Consider the following 26,122-nt stretch of genomic DNA (forward strand, 5'->3'; position numbering starts at 1 on the left):
GGATTCTCCAGGCAAGAACACTGTGATTGTTTACCACACATCTTATTTTTCTATCCAAACTGTAGGAAAATCAAGGTGTTTCATTTGTTAGCTACACACTACTACAGGAAAAGACTGTGACTATCTACTGTAGCTACATATTGTAGTTACATACTGCTACAGGAATGTACATACTGTAGAGAATGTAGTTACATACTGCTATAGGAATGTATATACTGTAGAGAAAGTAGTTACATACTGCTATAGGAATGTACATACTGTATAGAATGTAGTTACATACTGCTATAGGAATGTATATACTGTAGAGAAAGTAGTTACATACTGCTATAGGAATGTACATACTGTAGAGAATGTAGTTACATACTGCTATAGGAATGTACATACTGTAGAGAATGTAGTTACATACTGCTATAGGAATGTACATACTGTAGAGAATGTAGTTACATACTGCTATAGGAATGTACATACTGTAGAGAATGTAGTTACATACTGCTATAGGAATGTATATACTGTATAGAAAGTAGTTACATACTGCTATAGGAAAAGAATGCTACAGAAAAAGTATGTAACCATCTAATAATGACAGTATAGCTTCTTGAATTTAGTGTTTAGATGAGGGAGAATTTGAATTTACTGAACTGATATTTAGTTGCTGGGAAAGCAGCTTACTTAAATGTGTCAGGTTATGTAGTTTCATTCAGTTGCTTCCAAAAGCCAGACACACCCAAACATACTGATGTAAAGAACTGCTTGTTTTATTCTAAATTTTAAAGAGCCATCAGTACAATTTTCTAATTTCCTCGCTGCCTAACATATGGGAAACACCAGACAATCACATGACTTCCACTGACAGTTGAGATAATCAAAGCACTACCTGATTAGAAGGAGAAAAATTCATGATTCCTGAGAGGTCTCTTCTCTTACTGGGATGGAGAACCCGTGGAAACCTCGGGCTCTTCTTGTTCTTTGGTTAGGGAGATGCCAAATGAGTCACAATACAGATGGGTAAAGCAGTCCTGAAAAGTAGTGCTGTTTGAGAGGTACTGGCTAAAGGGAGTTTCCTTGAGTTGCACAGTAGTCAGATCAAACAAGGGGAAAGGCCTGGGGTAGGGAAAAAAAATACTGTTACTTTTTTATGTCTGTTCAATACATCTGATTTTCTGTTAAACATTGCCTTTAAAGAAAGTTTTCCTCCACTTGGAAATAAGGTTCTTCATTTTCTATACCAAACTAATCAAAAATCTTAATTAAAATTTCATCTGGATCTATTCAATATGTGGATTTAATTGTACTTATGAGTTTTCACATGTACAATTCTCTAAATACATTTGGGGAGGCATTCATAATTGGGGAATGATAATAAAATCAACATCCTTTTTGGTATATTTTCCTTGAATTTAGATAGAAAATACATAAGGGGATCATAGAAATTAGAAATGGGAGAGACGTCATTTCTTTTACAATATCCTCTTTAAAAAAAAAAGATAACCTCTTCAACTGTAAAGAGAAAGAAAGAGAGTTAACATGCAAATAAAAATGGGGCAGTGTTAAGTATTAGTCTATAGTGGAATTCAAGTTAAAAACATTAAGATGTATAGTTTTAGAGTATTTAAAAAATGAAGAGTAAGGCAAGGATATATGCTCTAACCACACTTATTCAACATACCACTGGAAGTTATAGCCAGTGCAATAAGGCAAGAAAAGGAAATAAAAGGCATACAGATGGGAAAGGGAGAACTGAAGTCATCAGTATTTGTAGATGACATTATTGTCTATGTAGAAAAATCCCAAAAAATTACAAAAAAATCTCCTAGAGCTAATAAATGAATTCAGCAAGGTCACAGGATATAAAATAAACACAGAAAAATAAATTTTGTTTATATATATTAGCAGTGAACACTTGGGCAATGAAATTAAAAATGTAGTTCCTTTCACACACACAAAATGGAATACTTAGTGTAAATCAAAACATGTAAAGGACTTGTGTACTGAAAACTACAAAATGCTGATGAAATAAACAGAGACATATACTGTGTACATGGATGGAAAAACTCAACATTATAAAGATGTCACTTCTCCATGAATCGATCTATACGTGTAATGGTAAAACAAAAATTAGTGACAACACCAAATGCTGGTGAAGATGTAGAGAAACTGAATTATACATTCCTAGTGCTGTAAAAAGAAATAACAACTTTGAAAAACAGTTTCGTAGTGTCTTAAAAAAATTATGCAACCAGTCATTGCACTCCTAAGCATCTGTCCCAGAGAAATGAAAACTTATGTTTATACAAAAACCTGTACATGAATGTTCAGAGCATCTGTATGCATAATAAATACCCCAAAACTGGAAACATCCCAAATGTCCTTCAACAAGTGAATGGTTTAACAAACTGTGGTACATACATATGCCATGAACTACCCAGCAATAAAAGGGAACAAACTGTTGATATACACAGCAACCTGGATGAATCTCCAGTGAATTTTGCTGAATGAAAAAGGCCAGTCCCCAAAGTTGCACAATACATGATTCTATTTATATAGTACTCTTGAACTGACAAAATCATAGAAATGGAGAACAGCTCAATGGTTGCCAGTTTAGGAAGAAACAACACGAAGGATCCCTAGTTACAGAGCTGTTTTACATCTTGACTGTGTCAGTGTCGATGTCCTGGTTGTGGTATTGGCTATAGTTTTACAAATATCTACATATAGCTATTGTACTATGGTTTGTTCGGGCACATGGGGTTTCTTTGTATTCTCAATAACTGCATGTGAATCAAAATAATCTTTTAAAAAGTTTTTTAAAGGGAGGGGGATAGAATTAAAAAGTTTAATCCACCAGGAAGGTATAAAAATATGCACTTCTGTGCATCAGATGATATGACTTCAAACTTTATAAAACAAAGATTAGAAATATAAAGATAATTTGAGAAACTACAATGATAGTGGAAAGATTAATATCCCTTGCCTCCCATTCCAACATCATCTGATGAAAAAAGACTGTAGAGCAGCACTTCTCCAACTGTAATGGGCATATCACCTGGGAGTTTGTAAAAGTGCAGATTCTGATTCCATACATCTGGGGTGGGGCCCTGGAATCTACATTTCTAAACAAATGCACAGATGCTGGCATGGCTGTCAGGCAGTTTGAGTAGCAAGGATATGTTGGAAAGGGGAGACATAAAGTGAAAAAATACTCTGAATGATAAGACTACCCCTATACACATGCAGCTTTCTTTCCCTAAGTTGGGTCCCAAAGACTTAAAGATACCAATATTCAGTCTTTCCCACAGTCACAGAAAGCTAACCAATCTGATCACATGGACCACAGCCTTGTCTAACTCAATGAAACTATGAGCCATGCCATGTAGGGCCACCCAACAGACAGGTCATGGTGGAGAGATCTGACAGAACGTGGTCCACTGGAGAAGGGAATGGCAAACCACTTCAGTATTCTTGCCTTGAGAACCCCATAAACGGTATGAAAAGGCAAAAAGATAAGACACTGAAAAATGAACTGCCCAGGTCAGTAGGTATCTAATATGTTACTGGAGATCAGTGGAGAAATAACTCCAGAAAGAATGAAGAGATGGAGCCAAAGCAAAAACACCCAGTTGTGGATGTGACTGGTGATGGAAATAAAGTCCAATGCTGTAAAGAACAATATTGCATAGAAACCTGGAATGTTAGGTCCATGAATCAAAGCAAATTGGAAGTGGTCAAACAGATGGCAAGAGTGAATATCGATGTTTTAGGAATGAGTGAACTAAAATGGACTGGAATGGATGAATTTAACTCAGACGGCCATTATATCTACTACTGTGGGCATGGAGTAGCCATCATAGTCAACAAAAGAGTCTGAAATGCAGTACTTGCATGCAATCTCAAAAATGACAGAATGATCACTGTTCGTTTCCAAGGCAAACCATTCAATATCACAGTAATCCAAATCTATGCCCCAACCAGTAATGCTGAAGAAGCCGAAGTTGAAGCTGAAGTTGAACGGTTCTATGAAGACCTACAAGACCTTCTAGAACTAACACCCAAAGTGAAGTGAAGTCGATCAGTCGTGTCTGACTCTTTGCAACCCCATGGACTGTAGCCTACCAGGTTCCTCTGTCCATGGGATTTTCCAGGCAATAGTACTGGAGTGGATTGCCATTTCCTTCTCCAGGGGATCTTCCCAACCCAGGGATTGAACCCGGGTCTCCTGCATTGTAGACAGATGCTTTACCATCTGAGCCACCAGGGAAGTCCCAAAAGAGATGTCCTTTTCATTATAGGGGACTGGAATGCAAAAGTAGGAAGTCAAGAGATACCTGGAGTAACAGGCAAATTTGGCCTTGCAGTACAGAATGAAGCAGGGCAAAGGCTAATAGAGTTTTGCCAAGAGAACACACTGGTCATAGCAAATACCCTGTTCCAACAACACAAGAGAAGACTCTACACATGGACATCACCAGATGGTCAATACTGAAATCAGATTGATTATATTCTTTGCAGCCAAAGATGGAGAAGCTCTAAGAAGAGCTCTAGAAGCTCTTGTTTTAAGTCAGCAAAACCAAAACCAGGAGCTGACTATGGCTCAGATCATGAACTCCTTATTGCCAAATTCAGACTGAAATTGAAGAAAGTAGGGAAAACCACTAGACCATTCAGGTATGACCTAAATCAAATCCCTTATGATTATACAGTGAAAGTGACAAAAAGATTCAAAGGATTAGATCTGATAGACAGAGTGCCTGAAGAACTATGGACGGAGGTTCATGACATTGTACAGGAGACAGGGATCAAGACCATCCCCAAGAAAAAGAAATGCAAAAAGGCAAAATGGTTGTCTGAAGAGGCCTTACAAACAGCTGAAAAAAGAAGAGAAGGGAAAGGCAAAAGAGAAAAGGAAAGATATACCCATTTGAATGCAGAGTTCCAAAGAATAGCAAAGAGAGATAAGAAAGCCTTCCTCAGTGATCAGTGCAAAGAAATATAGGAAAACAATAGAATGGGAAAGACTAGAGATCTCTTCAAGAAAATTAGAGAATACCAAGGGAACGTTTCATGCAAAGATGGGCTCAATAAAGGACAGGAATGATATGGACCTAAAAGAAGCAGAAGATATTAAGAAGAGGTGGCAAGGATACACAGAAGAACTATACAAAAAAGATAATCACGACCTAGATAATCACAATGGTGTGATCACTCACCTAAAGCCAGACATCCTGGAATGCAAAGTCAAGTGGGCCTTAGGAAGCATCACTATGAACAAAGCTACTGGAGGTGATGGAATTCCAGTTGAGCTATTTCAAATCCTGGAAGATATGCTGTGAAAGTGCTGCACTCAATATGCCAGCAAATTTGGAAAACTCAGCAGTGGCCACAGGACTGGAAAAAGTCAGTTTTCATTCCAATACCAAAGAAAGGCAATGCCAAAGATTGCTCAAACTACTACACAATTGCACTCATCTCACACGCTAGTATAGTAATGCTCAAAATTCTCCAAGCCAGGTTTCAACAGTACATGAACCGTGAACTTCCAGATGTTCAAGCTGGTTTTAGAAAAGGCAGAGGAACCAGAGATCAAGTTGCCAACATCCATTGGATCATCAAAAAAGCGAGAGAGTTCCAGAAACACATCTATTTCTGCTTTATTGACTATGCCAAAGCCTTTGACTGTGTGGATCACAATAAACTGTGGAAAATTCTGAAAAAGATGGGAATACCAGACCACCTGACCTGCCTCTTGAGAAATCTGTATGCAGGTCAAGACACAACAGTTAGAACTGGACATGGGACAACAGACTGTTTCCAAATAGGAAAAGGAGTATGTCAAGGCTGTATATTGTCACCCTGCTTATTTAACTTATATGCAGATTACATCATGAGAAATGCTGGGCTGGATGAAGCACAAGCTGGAATCAAGATTGCCGGGAGAAATATCAAGAACCTCAGATATGCAGATGACACCACCCTTATGGCAGAAAGTGAAGAACTAAAGAGCCTCTTGATGAAAGTGAAAGAGGAGAGTGAAAAAGTTGGCTTAAAACTCAACAGTCAGAAAACTAAGATCATGGCATCTGGTACCATCACTTTATGGCAAATAGATGGGGAAACAATGGAAACAGTGACAGACTTTTTTGTGGGGGGGGCTCCAAAATCACTGCAGATGGTGACTGCAGCCATGAAATTAAAAGACACTTGCTCCTTGGAAGAAAAGTTATGACCAACCTAGATAACATATTAAAAAGCAGAGACGTTACTTTGCCAACAAAGGTCCATCTAGTCAAGGCTATGGTTTTTCCAGTAGTCATGTATGGATGTGAGAGTTGGACTGTGAAGAAAGCTGAGCGCTGAAGAATTTTGAACTGTGGTGTTGGAGAAGACTCTTGAGAGTCCCTTGAACAGCAAGGAGATCCAGCCAGTCCATCCTAAAGGAAATCAGTCCTGAATATTCATTGGAAGCATGGATACTGAAGCTGAAACTCCAATACTTTGGCCACCTGATGCAAAGAACTGACTCATTTGAAAGGACCCTGATTCTGGGAATGACTGAAGGCAAGAGGAGAAGGGGACACAGAGGATGAGATGGTTGGATGGCATCACCAACTCAATGGACATGAGTTTGAGTAAGCTCCAGGAGTTGGTGATGGACAGGGAAGCCTGGTGAACTGCAGTCCATGGGGTCGCAAAGAGTCAGTTGGACACGACTGAGTGACTGAACTGAACTGAACTGAAGGAAAAGCTGATCAAATCACTCTACAGTAGAGACCATGGTAGCAAACACAGAGTTTCCAAGCAACTTTTCAGTAATCAGGATCTTAAATATGAGCAGGAAGTCAAGGTTTTCCATATACTTGAAAGAAAATCTCTAAAATGAATGATGGAGAGCATAACAAATGATCAAAAAAATTCCAAAGGAAACAGACTTCTCAGAGGATTAAAAAAACGCTATCATTTACATTCTCAAAGGATAAGACATGGTACTGCATAGGAAGATGACAACAGGATGCTACATAATAACGGAATATTTGGAGACTACGGAAATATTTGAAAATGAAAATATGTTCTAAATATAATAGCAGAAACAAAAACAAGATAGTTGACGCAATCTCTCAGAAAGCAGAGGAAAAAGACAAAAATACTGAAAATAGGAGAACTTAAGAAAATCAAAAGATCAGCCCAGCAGATCCAATATTGGGCTTATAAAATGAGAGGAAACAGGGAATGGGTGGAAATTATCAAAGCATAATTGGAGAAAATTGGAGAACTTAACATGCAGATTGAAAATGACCATTGAATAGTCTGTTTCTTTTATAGGTGGCAATTACATGTATATTTGCTTTACAATAATTCATTAAACTGTATATTCATGAATTTATGGAATACGTACTTTTTCTGTGTATATGTTATATTGTACAATTCTTTTTTTTTTTTTTTAAGTTAAGGGAAAAAAAGGGAGAGGCCCACCAAGTGTCCAATCCAGTGAATTATAATAGACCTACATCATGAAGGCAATGGCACCCCACTCCAGTACTCTTGCCTGGAAAATCCCATGGACGGAGGAGCCTGGTGGGCTGCAGTCCATGGGGTCTCGAAGAGTCGGACACGACTGAGCGACTTCCCTTTCACTTTTCCCTTTCATGCATTGGAGAAGGAAATGGCAACCCACTCCAGTGTTCTTGCCTGGAGAATCCCATGGACAGGGGAGCCTGGTGGGCTGCAGTCCATGGGGTTGCTGAGGGTCGGACACAACTGAGCGACTTCACTTCACTTTACATCATGACACATAATAAAATTTCAGGATGCTGAGATCAAAAGATACTATAAGCTTCCAGAGAGAAAACAAACAGGTTTCAGACCAAGCATGGCCTGAAGAATTAGAATGGCCCTCTACCTCTGAACAGCAACTCTAAAAGCTGAAAGACAATGGAGCGCTGCCTTCAAAATTCTGAGGGAAATTATTTCTAACCTAGATTCTACACCTTGGCTGTGTTTTCAATAAAATATTAGTGTAAAATAAAAACACTGTCATACATAGTCCTTAAAAATTACCACACAGCCTTTATGGAAGAAGCTAGTACAGGAAAACATATTCCATCATAATGAAGAAGTAGATGAAGCCAGAGGAAGACAGGGTCCAGGAAAAAGAGATCCAACATAAGAGAGAGGCAAAGGGAGTCCTAGGAAAAGGGGGGAGGAAGATGCCCAAACTGAAAGTGTGTCACAGGTCACTAGTGACTAATTAGAATACAAAACATAAGAGACTTTCCTGGTGGTCCAGTGGTTAAGAAGCCACCTTCCAATGCAGGGGACGCGGTTTGATCCCTGGTCAGGGAACTAAGATCCCTATGCTGCAGGGTAACTGAGTCCATGCAATGCAACTCGAGAAGCTTACATGCCATAGCGAAGACCCAGCACAGCCAAAAAAAAAAGGTGGGGGGGAGCAGGGGAGGGGGACAATCAAGGACTTCTTCCAGGTTTTGGGTTGAACAACTCTTCCAAGGAGCGTGTAATTAGACAGAAACACTGAAAGAGCAGGCATGCGAGCAGGGATGCTTTTAGACACATGGAGTTTGAGTGGAGATGGTGGGTATGAAGAACTGACATCTAGGCTAGGCATATGGAGTCCAGTGCTGGCAGAGTAAAGATGGCAACCCAAGTCTCCACAGTGGAAAAGACCACCCAAGAACAAAGTGTAGAATGAGAAAAGAAGGCTTCGACAGAGCCCTGAAAACTCCCAGATTTAAGGATGGGGCAGAAGAGGACCTGGAAAGGCAGGATAAAGGGACAGGAAGAAAACGAAGAGCATGTGAGTATATCAGGAAGACTAAGAGACGCAATCGCTTCAGGAAGGATGCTATGTTCAATAGCCAGGAAAGAAAAGGATTTAGAAGTGTCCCGTGACCATGTTCCTACTATAGGTGGCTCAGGTTCAGTACCTGGTCGGACAACTAAGATCCCAAAGGCTGTGAGTGAGGTGTGGCCAAAATAAATAAACACTTTTAAAAAAGAATGGTAAATTCTATGTTCTGTGTATTTTACCACAACTAACAAGAAAATCGTGAATCCCATGAACTCTGGACTTTAGGAATAATAACTTGCCACGTGAACGTGAGGGGGTTGTAGGGGAAACTGCAGGTCAGGAGGCAGGTGCTCTATGGGAACCGTCCGCTCAATATTTCTGTAAACTTAAACTTGCTCTAAAAAAATTGTATCTATTCTTTTAAATAAAAAGATAAAAGTATCCGGTGGATTTAATGACATGGAAGTCTCTGGTAACAAGGGCAAACATTTGTCCCCATTAGATTATTCAAGATTAATAAGAATGATCTAATAGTTATGAAACTATAGTGAAATGGCCCTCTCGTACACTATTGCTGGAAATATAAGTAAGCATCATGTTTTTGATAGGTAATTTAGGAATATCTGTCAAACATAAAATATATATAACCTCTGACCCAGAAATTCTACTGGTACAAGTGTGCAAAGTTTAAGGATAAAAATGTTCAAAGCAGTTCCTTTATGCAAAATGTGGGGCCGGGGTACAATGCCATCAAGAGGAAATAGAATGAATAAATACAGTTAAAGAAACATATCCAAAAACAAAAAAAAAAAAAAAAGAAAGAAACATATCCACCAGGACATATGTATACCTAGGGCTGAGTCATGCTGATGTATGGCAGAAACCAACACAATATTGTAAAGCAATTATCCTCCAATTAAAAATAAATGAATTAAAAAAAAAGAAATGTATCCAGCAGATGCCTATACCATGCTCGTGAATGAAGTAGATATTATTGTACTAACACAGAGCGATACCTATGACATAGTGAGTATAGTCCCCATGTTTCTAAAATGTACATATAGATACAGATATGCATACACATTATACTATAATGCTAATATACATATATGTTTGTAAATACATAAGGTGAAGAGACAAAAGCGATTAGAGGTGGTCTATAAAAAGGGATTGGGGTGGGGGCAAAAGAGGGCTCTCATTTCTCCACTAGTTGGATTTTTTTTCCTAAGAATGTATTATTTTTATGAATTTTTAAAAGAACATGAAAGGAAAAATAAAAAAACATCTGCTAAGACAACAGTGTGGGAGAAGTTCGAACGGCCACCGTCTGATACTCTACCGTCTCTGAGACAGGTTCTTGGCATAGATCTGACTGACAAAATCTTGGGCTTGAAATTGTAGGGGTGATGCTTCGCCCTCCCTACAGGCCTTGAGGTGCTGGGAGGAGAACAGCTCGCTCAGATGCTGCAGCACTTGGGGGTGCGGCATGTCCTTTGCTGTGCAGAAGTTTAAGAGTGCATAAAACATCCCCTCCAGCCACTTGATGTTGAGGCTTATTCCCCCTAAACATCAGTGAGAAAGGAAACACCAGTGAGCACCACCTAAAAAGGTCTACAGGGAACCGAGGACAAACCCCAGACAGTGAACAGCTACCTTCTGTCCAAGACAGTTTGGTTATGTAAACTTCTTTACCAGACCAAGAGCCCTGGGTGTGTCCTTTATAACACGTCATGTGTTAACCCTACCTACAGATAGGTTAATGTAGACATTGCTAATGACAAATGCATCTTGGGAAATCTCTGGAATGGTTCTTGCAATAAGGCGCACTGCAAGATTACAGTAAGGAAAAGCCATTTGGTCCCACAGGCTGCATTCTTTTGTTTAAACAGGCTTTCCTCTCTGGTTGTTTCCAACTCATCCTTAGAAGGTCTGATTAATCACACTTCTCAGCTTTTCCTTTAAAAAGGCTGCTTTTTAAAAAAATTTTTTTTTAGATTTTTAAAAAATGTGGATCATTTTTTAAAGTCTTTGCTGAATTTATTACAATATTGCTTCTGTTTATATATACATATATATATATATACATATATATACACACATACACACCTGTGGCTCAGCTGGTAAAGAATCCGCCTGCAATGCAGGAGATCTGGGTTCGATCCCTGGGTTGGGAAGATCCCCTGGAGAAGGGAACGGCTACCCACTCCAGGATTCTGGCCTGGAGAATTTCATGGACTATATAGTCCATGGGGTCACAAAGAATCGGACACAACTGAGCGGCTTTCAGTTTTCATATACATTTTTAAGTATTTATCTTTGGCTGCGCTGGGTCTTCACTGCTGCGCGGGCTTTTCTCTAGTTGCTGCAGACGGGGGCTACTCCCTAGTTGTAATATACGGGCCTTTCGCTGCAGTGGCCTCTCTGGCTGCAGAGCGTGGGCTCCAGGGCATTCAGGCTTCAGTGGTTTTGGCTCTGGGGCTCTAGAGCACTGGTTCAATAGTTGTGGCACAAGGGCTTAGCTGCTTTGCAGCATGAGGGATCTTCCCGGATCAGGGACCAAGCCCGCATCTCCTACATTGGTAGGTGGAACCACTGAGCCACCAGGGAAGCCCTGCTTCTGTTTTTTTATATTTTGGTTTTTTTGGCCACGAGGCATGTGGGATTTTAGCTCCCCAACCAGGGGTCAAACCCGAACCCCCTGCTTTGGATGGCAAATTCTTAACCACTAGACTGACAAGGGAAGTCCCTAAAAAGGCTGCTTTTTGCCACCAAAGTTGTTCCCATATAAAACCTAAGTAGCTGAGAATGCCATCTAGCATCTAGCATGTTCTTCCCCCCCACACACACCCTCAGCACAACCACACCAGGGTTTAATAAGACAGCAACAGGTCAAGAGGAAGGTAATTTTCAAAAGTGCCAAAAATATGGTGAGCCCTTACCAGCAGGGCTGTAGGGGCAGGTAGCCTGAAGAATCACGGGGTCTTGGAGAGCAGCGGTGATCTCATTGGCCCCCCAGATGTGGGCAAGATCTTCAGCACACTGATACTGGGGCCTCAAGATGTTAGTGTGATTCAGTAGGAGTTTCAACCTGCAAGTAAAGCAATCAAGGCAGGGAGTGCAGAGCCAGGACTGGAATGAACCAGCACGTGATCCACGGAGGGCACATCCAGCCCCAACCACACAGTCCCCTGCACAGCACAGCCCAGAGGCAAATGCAGGTGTGGGACAACCTCTTAGCCGGACGGTTCACCCATCCTCCTCAGATACACTTATTGAAAGTTACCACGAGCCAGGCGCTGGGCCCAGCACTAGACGTACCAAAAGGGTATCTGACACATGCTCTCCATCAGTTTTCATGCTGTTGACCCGGATACAAGGGAACACGAGTCAACTTCAAGTAGGTGAAAGTGAAAGTTGCTCAGTTGTGTCCGACTCTTTGTGACCCTGTGGACTATATATACAGTCCATGGAATTCTCCAGGCCAGAATCCTGGAGTGGGTAGCCTTTCCCTTCTCCAGGGGATCTTCCCAACCCAGGGATCGAACCCAGGTCTCCTGCACTGCAAGTGGATTCTTTACCAGCAAAGCCACAAGGGAAGCCCCAAGTAGGTGGAAACAATGCTCTGTTTCTGCTCTAAACATTTGCACATCAAAGAAAATGCCCCACCCGCAAGTGGTGTTGATGGAAAAAAGGGGAGGACACAATTTCAAAGGCTGGCTTGGGCCCTTCTGCTGATGAAGATGCTTCCACCTCATGACTGGGAATGGTCAACTCCAAGAGGTAGGGGCGGGGGTGGACATGAGGTGACAGAGAGGTCCTGCCAGCCCTGTGCTCACCCTAACAAGATACCTGGATACTGGGATGGCAGAGACAAAGCTGTACACAATGCAGTCTTTCCCAAGCCGGGTTTGAATTTCTACGCAGATATTAGGCAGCTGAGATGGCAGGCAGCAGAGAAATACCACATTGGCCCATCCCACCAGAGAAGCGTTCTGGTAAAAACACTGGATTCCCAGTTTCTTGAATTCATCTGGGAGGGAATAAAAGAAGTCAGATAGATCACAATACAGAAGACTTCGGACTCAACATCAACTTTGGGTAAAGTGAAAATTGTAGTCCTGTCTGACTCTTTGCGATCTCATGGACTGTAGCTTGCCCGGCTCTTCTGTCCATGGAATTCTCCAGGCAAGAGTACTGGAGTAGATTGCCATTTCCTCCTCCAGGGGATCGTCCTGATCCAGGGATTGAATTTGGGTCTTCTGCATTGCAGGCAGATCCTTTACCAATTGAGCCTCTAGAGAAGCCCCCAACTTTGGGGAGAGGGTGGCAACTATTTTATCTCAAGTCTTGTCACCAGGTGTGGCTTCCTAGGTGGCGCTAGTGGTAAAGAACCTGTCTGCCAATGCAGGAGACGTAAGAGATACCAGTTCGATCCCTGGGTCAGGAAGATTCCCTGGAGGAGGGCATGGCAACCCACTCCAGTATTCTTGCCTGGAGAATCCCATGGACAGAGGAGTCTGGCAGGCTATGGTCCAAAGGGTCGCAAAGAGTTGGATACAACTGAAGTGACCTAGCACGTACACACACTTGTCACCACATAAATCAGAAGAAATTCCCTTATGGCTTCTAAAAGCCACACAGCAAAGCCCTGGCCCCACGACTACGACAGCTGATGCCACCACAGCTGTGCTCGAGATTGTTAGATAATTCATCCTGACCTCATGTTTAAACCAAATGCTAGAATTTTTCAGATTTTTTTTTTTTAGAAAGAGAAAAGTCTGAACAAAGCCTTCTGCTCCAGTTTACTGACTTTACCATGTATCAGGTGATGTATGAAGTACTTGAGACACATTATTGAGGGAATCCTTGGCTTCCCTGGTGGTTCAGTTGGTAAGGAATCACCAGCAATGCAGGAGACTTGGTTTTGATCCCTGAGTCAGGAAGATCCTCTGGAGAAGGAAATGGCAACCCACTCCAGTATTCTTGCCTGGGAAATCCATGGACAGAGGAGCCTGAGAGGTATAGTCCATGGGGTCATAAAGAGTCGGACATGAATTAGTGACTAAACCCCCAATGGGGAATCCTCACAAGAACCTTATGAGGCAGAGGCCAGTATTATCCCTCTATTATAGGGATATAATATTTCCCTATAAACTATATATCCCTATATTACAGAAGTGAAAGCTGAAGCTTCGAGAATCACGTGACTGGGAATTTCCTGGCAGTCCAGTAGTTAGGACTCTGGGCTTCCATTGCAGGGGCGTGGGTTTGGTCCCTGATCAGGTAAAGACAAGCAACCAAAGCAAAATAAAACATGCTCTTTATAAAACAGAATTGTGTGACTGGGACACAGTTAAACAGCTTAACTGGCTTGAACTGGTGGAGAGAGAGAAAGTGACTGAGAGAGTGGAAGAGGGAAGAGGACAGGAGTAGTTTGGGAAACTCTGCTTGTAGTTTCAGTAAAGTGTACACAATTTAATGTCAACAAGATATTTATAAACACAGAGAGAAACATAATAACTCATGTCCTTGCTAAAACCACTCCTTGGTAGCTAATCATTTGATTGTACTTATGTGACCTGAGGGGTTTCCCAGGTGGCTCAGTGGTAAAGAATCCATCGGCCAACGCAGGAGACACGAGTTCGATCCCTGGTTGGGGAGGATCCCAAATGCCACGGAGCAGCTAAGCCCATGAGCCGCAACTGTTGAGCCTGTGCTCTCAGGCCCACGAACTACTGAAGCCCACACGCCCAAATGTTCGTACTCTGCAACAAGAGAAGCCACCGCAATGAGCTAGCCCACACATCGCAACTAGAGAATATCCCCCATTCGCTGCAGCTAGAGAAAAACCCTCACGGCAGCAAAGACCCAGTGCAGCCATAAAATAAATAAATAAAACTATTATGAAAAAAGAAACCTACTGTATAGCACAGAGAATTACACTCAATATTTTGTAATCACCTATGTGGGAAAAGAATCTGAAAAAGAACATACATACTTATATGATGTATAACTAAATCACTTTATTGTACATCTGAAAACAACACCTTATAAATCAACTATACTTCAATTAAAAAAATAATTAAAACTAATTTAGAGCAAAGAAAAAGTACAAACTGTATGATTCCATTTGTACAAAATTCTACGGAATGTAAACTAACTGGTAGTGACAGAAATCAGATCAGTGGTTTCCTGAGTGGGACCTGCAGGGAGGTGGAGAGGTTCATGACTTGACTGTGTTGATGCTTTCATAGGAGCATACAGGTGTCAAAACATCAGACTGTACACTTAAAAATATTTTTTAAAATACTTATTTATTTGGCTGTGCCGGGTCTTAGTTGCGACATGTGGGATCTTTAGTTGCGGCATTTGGGGTCTAGTTCCCTGACCAGGGATAGACCCAGGCCCCTTATCTTGGGAGCATGGAGTCTCAGCCACTGAAACAGCAGGGAAATCCCTCAAACTATACACTTTCAAAATGTACAATTTATTATATACAAAGTGTATCTCAATAAAGCTGTATCTGTTCTTTGACCTAGCAATTAAAAAAAAAATTATGAATCAGGAAGTCCTACTCAGTAAGGCACAGTTACATAAATTACCTTAAGTCATACTTTAGGAATACTGTACAACCTTAAAATCATGATTTTCAAGAATGTCAAATAATATGCAAATAATCCATTAACTGTTTTTAAAAGCAGGATACAAAAAGCTTTGCATAGTTTTAGTTACTGGTATAATCTGATATAATCAGAAGAAAAAATGGAAAAGCAATGATAACCTGATAAGGAAATTATAGGTAGTTATTATTTACTTTCCTATAGAGTAATTTTCTAAATTTTTTATAACACGCATGTATTATTTTACATGTTTTAAATTATTGAAATATAATTTGCACACAGTGCATCACACAGATTTGAAGTAAATAGTTTGATTCTTTTTGACAAATGCAGACATCCAAGGAACGTGCACCTTTCTCAAGAAACAGAATGTCTACATCTGCCCAGAAAGTTCCCTGGGGCCTCTTCTCAGTCTCCCCAGAAGCACTCACTGTTCTGATTTCTACCACCAGAGGTTAATAAATGGAATCACTGCAAAACATTAAAAAAATTTTTTTCAGTACGTGGTATTATTATTTTTTTGACTCTGCCACATGGCATGCAGGATCTTAGCTCCCCAACCAGGGATCGAACCCATGCTCCTTGGAGTGGAAGCATGGAGTCCTAACCACTAGAAAGCCAGAGAAGTCCCCCGTAAATGGTGTTTTTAAAAAACAAGGCCAAATGTTTGGAAGCAGTAAACCACTTGGACTCTAACTGGTCCAGTTAGAAGATTTGAATTCTGTTTGGAAAGCATCTCTGAATCAAAGACCCAGAAAGATATCTGGCCACAGGGCGCAGGGAGGAGAGATGGATATAAATATTTAGGTGGAAAAGAAAGGCGCTTTAGGGAACAAGTTTTTAAAAAAAATCTTTCTGGGACTTCCCTGGTAGTCCAGAGGCTAAGACTCTGTGCTCCCAATGCAGGGGGCCCAGGTTCCATCCCTGGTTGGAGAACTAGACCCCACATGCCGAGACTGAAAAAAGATCCTGAATGCCACAATGAAGATTAAAGATCCCAAGTGCCGCAGCTAAGACCCAGTGCAGCCAAATTAAGTATTGAAATTAAAAAAAAAAACACTTTCCAGCTTTTCTCAGGGCTAGCAAGCTGAGAACTCGGCCAGCTGTATGCAAGGATTCCTCTTTCGAGGGCCCCTTTCCAAATGGCCTGCCCAGTGCTCCTCACCCAGGGTCTCTGGCCTCCGAGTGGAGATCCGCAGATTCTCAGCAGGGATGGGGATGAACTGGAGCAGCGTGTGTGCCAGCTGCTTCCCAAGGTGGCCGCCTCCGATGATGCCCACCTTTAATGCATCGTCATCTTGAGTTTCTTCACGCAACCCAGTCAAGTGACATTTAGAGGTTCGCTTCTCCAGTACTAATTTTCTGGCGAATGATTCTCTGGAGAATGAACACAGACACACACAAATATTAAGACATGCACGTGTGTTGTATGAAAGGAGAGAAGGTTAGCACTCCCCTTGACAAGGATGGAAGAGGCTCTCGGGCCTGACAACATGCATACGGTTAGGGCATTGCCACCTACTTCGTGGCATCTAACCACTGTTTTTAAAGAGACACATGTACCCCAGCATTTATTACTGCACTGTTTCCAATAGCTAGGACACAGAAGCAACCTAGATGTCCATCGGCAGATGGTGGTACATATATACAATAGAATACTACATATCGGCAGATATGTGGTACATGTATACAATAGAATATTACTCATCTATGAGAAAGAATGTATTTGAGTCAGTTTTAATGAGATGGGTGAAACTGGAGCCTATTATAGAGTGAAATAAGTCAGAAAGAGAAATACCGGTACAGTATATTAACACACATATATATATATGGAATTTAGAAAGATGGTAACAAGGATCTTATATACAAGGCAGCAAAAGAGACACAGATGTAAAGAACAGACTTTTGGACTGTGTGAGAGAAGGGGAGGGTGGGATGATTTGAGAGACTAGCATTGAAACATGTATATTACCATAGTTAAAATAGATGACCAGTGCAAATTCGATGCATGAAGCAGGGCACTCAAAGCCAGTACTCTGGGACAACCCAGAGGGCTGGGGTGGGGAGGGAGGTGGGAGGGGCGTTCAGGATGGGGGGACACATGTGCACCCATGACGGATCCATGTTAATGTATGGCAAAAAGCACCATAATATTGCAAAATAATTATCCTCCAATTTAAATAATTTTTTTAAAAAGACATGCACGCCCTTAGCCCTTCTTGACTGTCAATCTCTGACTTTCTCTTTAACTTCCTTAAATCTCTGCTTTAACTTCCTCAAATGCAGCCTGCTGCACCACCTTAAGTCCTTCAGAGAGAAGCATTCCAACTACATGCCACTGACCCAGCTTCAGGCTTCCCTGGTGGCTTAGTCGGTAAGAATCTACCTACCAATGCAGGAGATGCAGGTTCAGTCCCTGGGTTGGGAAGATTCCCTGGGGAAGGAAATGGCAACCCACTCCAGTATTCTTGCCTGGGAAATCCCATGCACAGAAGAGCCTGGTGGTTTACAGTCCATGGGGTCGAAGAGTCAGACTAGACCTAATGACTAAACCACAACAACAATGACCCAGCTCCTCTGGATGGAATGAAATGTTCCTCCTGAGTGAATTTTCCAAAGAGTAAAGCATACCCCTTTCAAAAGATCAGCGCTTGTTTAAAACCTTCTTAAATGAACTCTTTTTTGGTTACATGTATTGTGCATTTCCTTGCCTTCTTAAACACAAGGTCTGACTGTTTTTGCCGCAGGACCATCACTGTGAACAGCCACCATCATACCTTATCCTGGAACACAGGGAGCCAGTCCTTCCACTGTTTCCTGCGTGGACAGTGGTCCATTTCCATCTCCACCAGGACAAGTACACTCCTCTCCTACCATACACCTCCTCTTCCTGGTTTGCTATTTCAGTTCTGCACACACCCAGGAAATCACGTAACTTAGCTTTTTCTCCAATGTGATGATTTATCAAAGAAAATGGTTTATACGGGAAAACAGACTGGAGAAAGGGAGGATCAAGGATTTGAGGCCACTCTTTCTGGAGATTCACTCACTGTTGGTTCTGGATGTGTTTCCTTGGCCCAAGATGAACAAGGTCTGACCCCTGAACACATAGGCATCATTTTATGTTGTTATAGGATGATCTTGATATCTGTGGGGCTTCCCTGGTAGCTCAGCTGGTGAAGAATCCACCTGCAATGCAGGAGACCCTGGTTCGATTCCCGGGTTGGGAAGATCCGCTGGAGAAGGGATAAGCTATGCACTCCAGTATTTGGGGGCTTCCCTGGTGGCTCAGCTGGTAAAGAATCTGTCTGCGATGCAGGAGACCTGGGTTCAATCCCTGGGTTGGGAAGATCCCCTGGAGAAGGGAAAGGCTACCCACTCCAGTATTCTGGCCTGGAGAATTCCATGGACTGTGTAGTCCATGGGGTTGCAGAGAGTCAGACATGACTGAGCGACTTTCACTTCACTTATAGTTGTTCTGTATTTCTGTGAAAAATGGAGTCTTTACACTCTGGAGCTTCCGTCTAAGCATGACAAGCTACATTCTATGTGAGGCTTCTCTTTTGGTTAAAAGGAGAGCGTTTTCCCACTGTGCCTAATCCATCCAAATAGAAGGTGCCTCCTGAGAGTTTCCCATGTTGGTTTCTCATCACACGTCTTTGGAGGCAGCCCACAGGTTTATGCTTCCCTATCAGAAACCCTTCTTCAGCGATCAATGCAAAGAAATAGAGGAAAACAACAGAATGGGAAAGACTAGGGATCTCTTCAAGAAAATCAGAGATACCAAAGGAACATTTCATGCAAAGATGAGCTCGATAAAGGACAGAAATGGTATGGACCTAACAGAAGCAGAAGATATTAAGAAGAGATGGCAAGAATACACAGAAGAACTGTACAGAAAAGAGCTTCACGACCCAGATAATCACGATGGTGTGATCACTGACCTAGAGCCAGACATCCTGGAATGTGAAGTCAAGTGGGCCTTAGAAAGCATCACTATGAACAAAGCTAGTGGAGGTGATGGAATTCCAGTTGAGCTACTCCAAAACCTGAAAGATGATACTGTGAAAGTGCTGCACTCAATATGCCAGCAAATTTGGAAGACTCAGCAGTGGCCACAGGACTGGAAAAGGTCAGTTTTCATTCCAATCCCAAAAAAGGCAATGCCAAAGAATGCTCAAACTACTGCACAATTGGACTCATCTCACACGCTACTAAAGTAATGCTCAAAATTCTCCAAGCCAGGCTTCAGCAATATGTGAACTGTGAACTTCCTGATATTCAAGCTGGTTTTAGAAAAGGCAGAGGAACCAGAGATCAAATTGCCAACATCCGCTGGATCACAGAAAAAGCAAAAGAGTTCCAGAAAAACATCTATTTCTGCTTTATTGCCTATGCCAAAGCCTTTGACTGTGTGGATCACAATAAACTGTGGAAAATTCTGAAAGAGATGGGAATACCAGACCACCTGATCTGCCTCTTGAGAAATTTGTATGCAGGTCAGGAAGCAACAGTTAGAACTGGACATGGAACAACAGACTGGTTCCAAATAGGAAAAGGAGTTCGTCAAGGCTGTATATTGTCACCCTGTTTATTTAACTTATATGCAGAGTACATCATGAGAAACGCTGGACTGGAAGAAACACAAGCTGGAATCAAGATTGCTGGGAGAAATATCAATAACCTCAGCTATGCAGATGACACCACCCTTATGGCAGAAAGTGAAGAGGAACTCAAAAGTCTCTTGATGAAAGTGAAAGTGGAGAGTGAAAAAGTTGGTTTATTAAAGCTCAACATTCAGAAAACGAAGATCACGGCATCCGGTCCCACCACTTCATGGTAAATAGATGGGGAAACAGTGGAAACAGTGTCAGACTTTATTTTTCTGGGCTCCAAAATCACTACAGATGGTGACTGCAGCCATGAAATTAAAAGACGCTTACTCCTTGGAAGAAAAGTTATGACCAACCTAGATAGCATATTCAAAAGCAGAGACATTACTTTGCCAACAAAGGTTCGTCTAGTCAAGGCTATGGTTTTTCCTGTGGTCATGTATGGATGTGAGAGTTGGACTGTGAAGAAGGCTGAGCGCCGAAGAATTGATGCTTTTAAACTGTGGTGTTGGAGAAGACTCTTGAGAGTCCCTTGGACTGCAAGGAGATCCAACCAGTTCATTCTGAAGGAGATCAGCCCTGGGTGTTCTTTGGAAGGAGTGATGCTGAAGCTGAAACTCCAGGACTCTGGCCACCTCATGCGAAGAGTTGACTCATTGGAAAAGACTCTGATGCTGGGAGGGATTGGGGGCAGGAGGAGAAGGGGACGACAGAGAATGAGATGGCTGGATGGCATCACTGACTCGATGGACGTGAGTCTGAGTGAACTCCGGGAGTTGGTGATGGACAGGGAGGCCTGGCGTGCTGCAATTCATGGGGTCGCAAAGAGTCGGACACGACTGAGCGACTGATCTGATCTGATCTGATCTGATCAGTCAGCAAACTGCTTGAGTCCTCTGCCTCCTCAGGTATGTGCTATACCTTTAATATGCTTGACTGGGATCTGGGCCCCCATCTGGGAGTTAATCTAATGTCAGAGGAAAGTAAACTGAGAAGTAGACTGAGGGGTGGGGGTTGGGGAGGCAACAAATGCTCCAAGAGTGACCTAGAGTTACAGAATCCAGGAGCCTTAGTCCTAAGTACTTGGCTCTCACATGCCTCTTATTCAAGTGTCAAGAAGCCAGGAATGGACTGAGAGCTTCTTTGAAAATCAGTATTCCTGTTTTCAGGCAAGTCATCTGGCCATAGGGAACCCCAAAGTCCGTGGAAGCTTTCTTGTGAGGAGGCATTCCACTGTTAGCCTGAAAAGAAAAAAAATGACCCCCATTTTCAGCCAATAGACATGGAATGGCCCGTCATTAGCATCTGTGGAAGACAAGCTGGTTGTCCTGATGAGAGTGAATGAATGGATGGGTGAATGGATGATTTAATCAGTCTACTCACCAAAAGGAAACCACCATTAATCCATGCCACATTACATAACCACAGCCAAGGCACCCTGGTGTGCGTCTCCCTGGTGCTTTCAGACCAGGAGTGCTTCAGTGTAGGTTGCACAAGGCAGGAAGACACTCCCCCTGCCAAAGTTATGCTCCAATATAAAAAGTTAAGTCATCTGGATTCTCTGCAGAGATTCTTCTCCATCTACTTGACCCTAGGGACCCAGCGTACCTCAAATTATGGAGTAGCTTGCAGAAGAAGGTTGCGTGGGCGCAGGCCTTGGTCATCAGACCATGAGAACGGCCCAGCAAATACAGCCAGCTTTGGTCTTCCTCATGAATTCCGGACTCAAACTTCATGGTCTCAAGATCCTCTAGCAGGTCCATCTCCAAGCCAGCATCTACTGCAGTGACAGATGCCAATCATTTCGACCGTCTGTCCCCCAAGAAAGAGCGGGGCATGCGCCCAAGTCCCTGGTTCTCCTGATGGCGATTTCAGCACCTCCCCTCCCAGTTCCAAACTGGCAGCTCCCATCCACTTCTCTGAGTCTGAGTCCTGGAGGATTCCTAAGCACTGACTACCTGTGAATCTGGCTTTCTTGGTGGCTCAGCAGTAAAGAATCAGCCTGCAGTGCAGGAGATCCAGGAGATGCAGTTTCAGTCCCTGGGTCGGGAAGATCCCCTGGAGGAAATGACAACCCACTGCAGTATTCTTGCCAGGAAAACCGCATGAACAGAGGAGCCTGGTGGGCTACAGCCCATAGGGTCACAAAGAGTTGGACACGACTGAGCGACTACTGAGCCTACACCCATCAATCAAGAACACTGGATTCATGAAAAACCTGGACAAGATCCATGTAGGCTCCAGGCACATTTTTCAGCACCTGTATTTCCATGAGCAATGGGTTTCACAGGCGCTCTTGGGCCAGGACGTTTTTCCCTTCCATTCTCTTAGAGATAGGACTGGACACTTAAGACCACATTTCACAGAAATTCACCCCTTTCCCCAAACTCTCTTTTCCCACAGGGTAGAAAAGAACCCAAACTAAATACCACGGCCCTCTGTCTAGAGCAGGGACATCTAGATTTTAGAAAATGAAGCCAGAGATGTATTAGCCCCTCTATGTGTATCTCTCACCAACCAATCTGAGGAAAAGATGGCTCTGATCCTCAGGACATCTCATCCTGGAAGGTAATAACTACATTTTCAGGGAGGATTACCCAGGAAAGTTGTCATTATGACTCCTTAGCTACCAGGTTACTTCAGGCTTGGAGTCTTAAAGGGGCCAGCCCCACCTAGAGGTTTTCCAGACCTACGCCATGAGGGCATGAATTCTTTCACTACTTCTCAGAATACTATACCAGGGCAGCCTGGGATCCTCCTTTTCCCAGCAGAAGGTTCTGGACTTCTAGATTTTTCTTTTTTTGCACACTCCAATATCATTCAAATCTTAGCACTACTCAGGAGTTAACTTTTCAAGCCCCTCCTTTTTGTGTTCAAGAAATCAATGCATCAGTTCAGTTCAGTCACTCAGTCATGTCCGACTCTTTGCGACCCCATGAACTGCAGCACGCCAGGCCTCCCTGTCCATCACCAACTCCCAGAGTTCACCCAGACTCATGTCCATAGAGTCGGTGATGCCATCCAGCCATCTCATCCTCTGTCGTTCTCTTCTCCTCCTGCCCCCAATCCCTCCCAGCATCAGAGTCTTTTCCAATGAGTCAACTCTTTGCATGAGGTAGCCAAAGTCCTGGAGTTTCAGCTTCAGCATCATTCCTTCCAAAGAAATCCCAGGGCTGATCTCCTTCAGAATGGACTGGTTGGATCTCCTTGCAGTCCAAGGGACTCTCAAGAGTCTTCTCCAACACCACAGTTTAAAAGCATCAATTCTTCGGCGCTCAGCCTTCTTTACAGTCCAACTCTCACATCCATACATGACCACAAGAAAAACCATAGCCTTGACTAGAGGGACCTTTGTTGGCAAAGTAATGTCTCTGCTTTTGAATATGCTATCTAGGTTGGTCATAACTTTCCTTCCAAGGAGTAAGCGTCTTTTAATTTCCTGGCTGCAGTCACCATCTGCAGTGATTTTGGAGCCCAAAAAAATAAAGTCTGACACTCTTTCCACTGCTTCCCCATCTATTTACCATGAAGTGATGGGACCAGATGCCATGACCTTCATTTTCTGAATGTTGAGTTTTAAGCCAACTTTTTCACTCTCCTCTTTCACCTTCATCAAGGCTCTTTAGTTCCTCTTCACTTTCTGCCATAAGGGTGGTGTCATCTGCATATCTGAGGTTATTGATATTTCTCCCGGCAATCTTGATTCAAGCTTGTGTTTCTTCCAGCCCAGCGTTTCTCATGATGTACTCTGCATAGAAGTTAAATAAGCAGGGTGACAATATACAGCCTTGACGTACTCCTTGTCCTATTTGGAACCAGTCTGTTGTTCCATGTCCAGTTCTAACTGTTGCTTCCTGACCTGCATACAAATTTCTCATTCAATGCATAAATAATAATAAATAAAATAATAAATGATAAAATTAATTCTGGGGATCTGATGTACATCATGGTGACTACAGGTAACAATACAGCATTGTCTACTTTAAATTTGCCAAGAATAGATCTTAAGTGTTCTCACCACACACACAAAAATGATAACTGAGAAAATTTTATTGAGGTGAAATTCACAAAACAGCCATTTAAAAGTGAACAATTAGATACATTCAGTGTTGCTCACCCACTACCTCTAGCTCCAAGACCTTCTCATCCCCCTCCAAAGGAAGCCTGGCCCTTACGAAGCAGTCACTCCCCACTTCCACCCCACACCCACCCCTTCAGCCCTAGGCAACCACACATCTGTTTCTTGCCTCTGTGGAATTACCTTTTCTGGCTATTTCCCATGAACAGTTGCTGTTCAGTCGCTAAGTCACGTCTGACTCTTTGCGACCCCGTGGACTACAGCACGCCAAGCTTCCCTGTCCTTCACCATCTCCCGGAGTTTGCTTGTTTAGACTCACGTCCACTGTCGGTGATGCCATCCAACCATCTCATCCTCTGTCGCCCCTTTCTCCTCTTGCCTTCAATCTTTTCTAGCATCAGGGTCTTTTCCAATGAGTCAGCTCTTCACATCAGGAGGTCAAAGAATTGGAGCTTCAACTTCAGCACCAGCCCTTCCGATGAATATTCAGGCTTGATTTCACATGAATGGAATCATACAAAATGCAACCTTTAGTGTCTGGCTTCTCTAATCCCTTTTCTAGGAGGGCTCTTAGGTCACTTTGCTCTCAATCTCTTTAAAAGCAAAGTCTCCAGAACTTGAGGTGAAGAGCAAACAAGGTCTCAAGTCTAAGAAACCCTCCCTTAGACCATAACAGTGGGTTGTGGTGAGTGCTAAGCCACTTCAATTGTGTCTGACTCTTTGCAACCCCATGGAGTGTAGCTCACCAAGCCCCTCTGTCCATAGGATTCTCTAGGCAAGAATACTGGAGTGGGTTGCCATGCCCTCCTCCAGTGGATCTTCCCTGACCCAGGGATCAAACCCACATCTCCTGCGGCTCCTACCTTGCAGGCAGATTCTTTACCGCTGAGCCACCAGGAAAGCGCATAACATTGGGTGAGCCACTCGAATGTTGTAAGTGATGTTTCCTGATCCAAAGGAAAAGGAAGCGCAAAACCTCCCAGCTCAGCACAACGAGGCACAGGTTTGCTGTACCAGCATTGGATTCGAGATCCATCCTTTACTTACACGTTCTTGAAAACGGGGATCCGCTGGTTGTGGCTTTGTGACACATCCAGGTGGCTAGGGGGAACTACATTTTCCAGCATCTTCTCCCTGTCTGTTTCCAGTTAGGGTGTGCCGCCGGAGAGCTTTCTCTGCAGGACTGGAGGTGGACGAGGCTGGGGGTGGTGCTTTCGTTGTCTGGGGGCAGTGGTTGAGCTGACGACTACTATACCTTCCCCAGATCCTCCTGCAGCTTCTCACACTCCTGGGCCACACGTGTGTTCCGCTGCATGACAGATGCCACCAGTGAGCTGCCCCTGCAGGTCACCCACTTCGTCAGGTTGGAGGAGGTGAGAACTGGCAGGAGTTCCAGTCCATGTGTGGGCTCTGGCTCCTCCTCCCTCACTTTTTATCCACCTTCCCTTCCCCACCACCTGCCCTTTGGATTGCCAGCTCTAAGACCAGATGAGAAGACAACCTTTCAGAGACCATTTAACCAGCTGCCGTTACTTGAGCAAGGTCAAGGGCCTGTAATGAATTCCACGTGGAGATTAGACAGACAGATGGGTGGACTATACACTCCTAGTGGTTCTGCCTCTCTGAATGAATCCTCATAGGCTAGTTAAGTCACCAGTATCTGTTTGAAGGTCAGTCCATAACTTCAGCATGATTTTTGTTGTTGTTTGCTGTACCTCACAGCCTGTGGGATCTTTGTTCCCCAACCAGGTATTGAACCTGAGATCTCGGCACTGAAAGTGCAGATTCCTAACTGCTGGACCGTCAGGGAATTCCTTTCAGCACAATTTAGCAAATTAAACTCCCATTTCTTTAACAGCAGGGCTTCCCTGAGAGCTTAGCTGGTAAAGAATCTGCCTACAATGCAGGAGACCCCAGTTTGATTCCTAGGTCTGGAAGAACTGCTGGAGAAGGGAAAGGCTACCCAGTCCGGTATTCTTAGGCTTTCCTGGTGGCTCAGCTGGTAAAGAAT

At 43.0% G+C, this 26,122-nt stretch overlaps 1 protein-coding gene and 1 non-coding gene across 2 annotated transcripts; one reads left to right on the forward strand and one right to left on the reverse strand.

Annotated features, from left to right (window-relative positions):
• Positions 1-900: 900 nt before the first annotated feature.
• On the reverse strand, positions 901-22,043 carry NOXRED1 (NADP dependent oxidoreductase domain containing 1). The gene is made up of 7 exons (XM_027552530.1): positions 21,624-22,043; positions 21,350-21,408; positions 16,586-16,717; positions 12,650-12,830; positions 11,740-11,888; positions 10,140-10,362; positions 901-1,101 (listed from the first exon to the last, which is right to left on the reverse strand). Exons 1-7 carry the CDS (start codon positions 21,794-21,796, stop codon positions 921-923), a joined length of 1,098 nt encoding a protein of 365 aa, XP_027408331.1. The 5' UTR covers positions 21,797-22,043; the 3' UTR covers positions 901-920.
• Positions 16,843-16,968, forward strand: LOC113900550. Its single transcript, XR_003513187.1, has one exon. It is a non-coding gene; the product is annotated as a U6atac minor spliceosomal RNA (small nuclear RNA).
• Positions 22,044-26,122: the final 4,079 nt, after the last annotated feature.

The sequence above is a fragment of the Bos indicus x Bos taurus genome, chromosome 10, assembly GCF_003369695.1.
Source record: "Bos indicus x Bos taurus breed Angus x Brahman F1 hybrid chromosome 10, Bos_hybrid_MaternalHap_v2.0, whole genome shotgun sequence".
In the NCBI taxonomy this organism is placed as follows: domain Eukaryota; kingdom Metazoa; phylum Chordata; class Mammalia; order Artiodactyla; family Bovidae; genus Bos; species Bos indicus x Bos taurus.

Coding starts and splice junctions, on each gene's coding strand:
- NOXRED1 (XM_027552530.1), bottom strand. CDS start 21,796: ATGGACCTGCTAGAGGATCTTGAGACCATGAAGTTTGAGTCCGGAATT. Junction 11,889..12,649: donor TCTGCCATCCCAGTATCCAG/GTATCTTGTTAG, acceptor CTTTACTTGCAG/GTTGAAACTCCTACTGAATC. Junction 10,363..11,739: donor CTGCCCCTACAGCCCTGCTG/GTAAGGGCTCAC, acceptor ACTGATGTTTAG/GGGGAATAAGCCTCAACATC.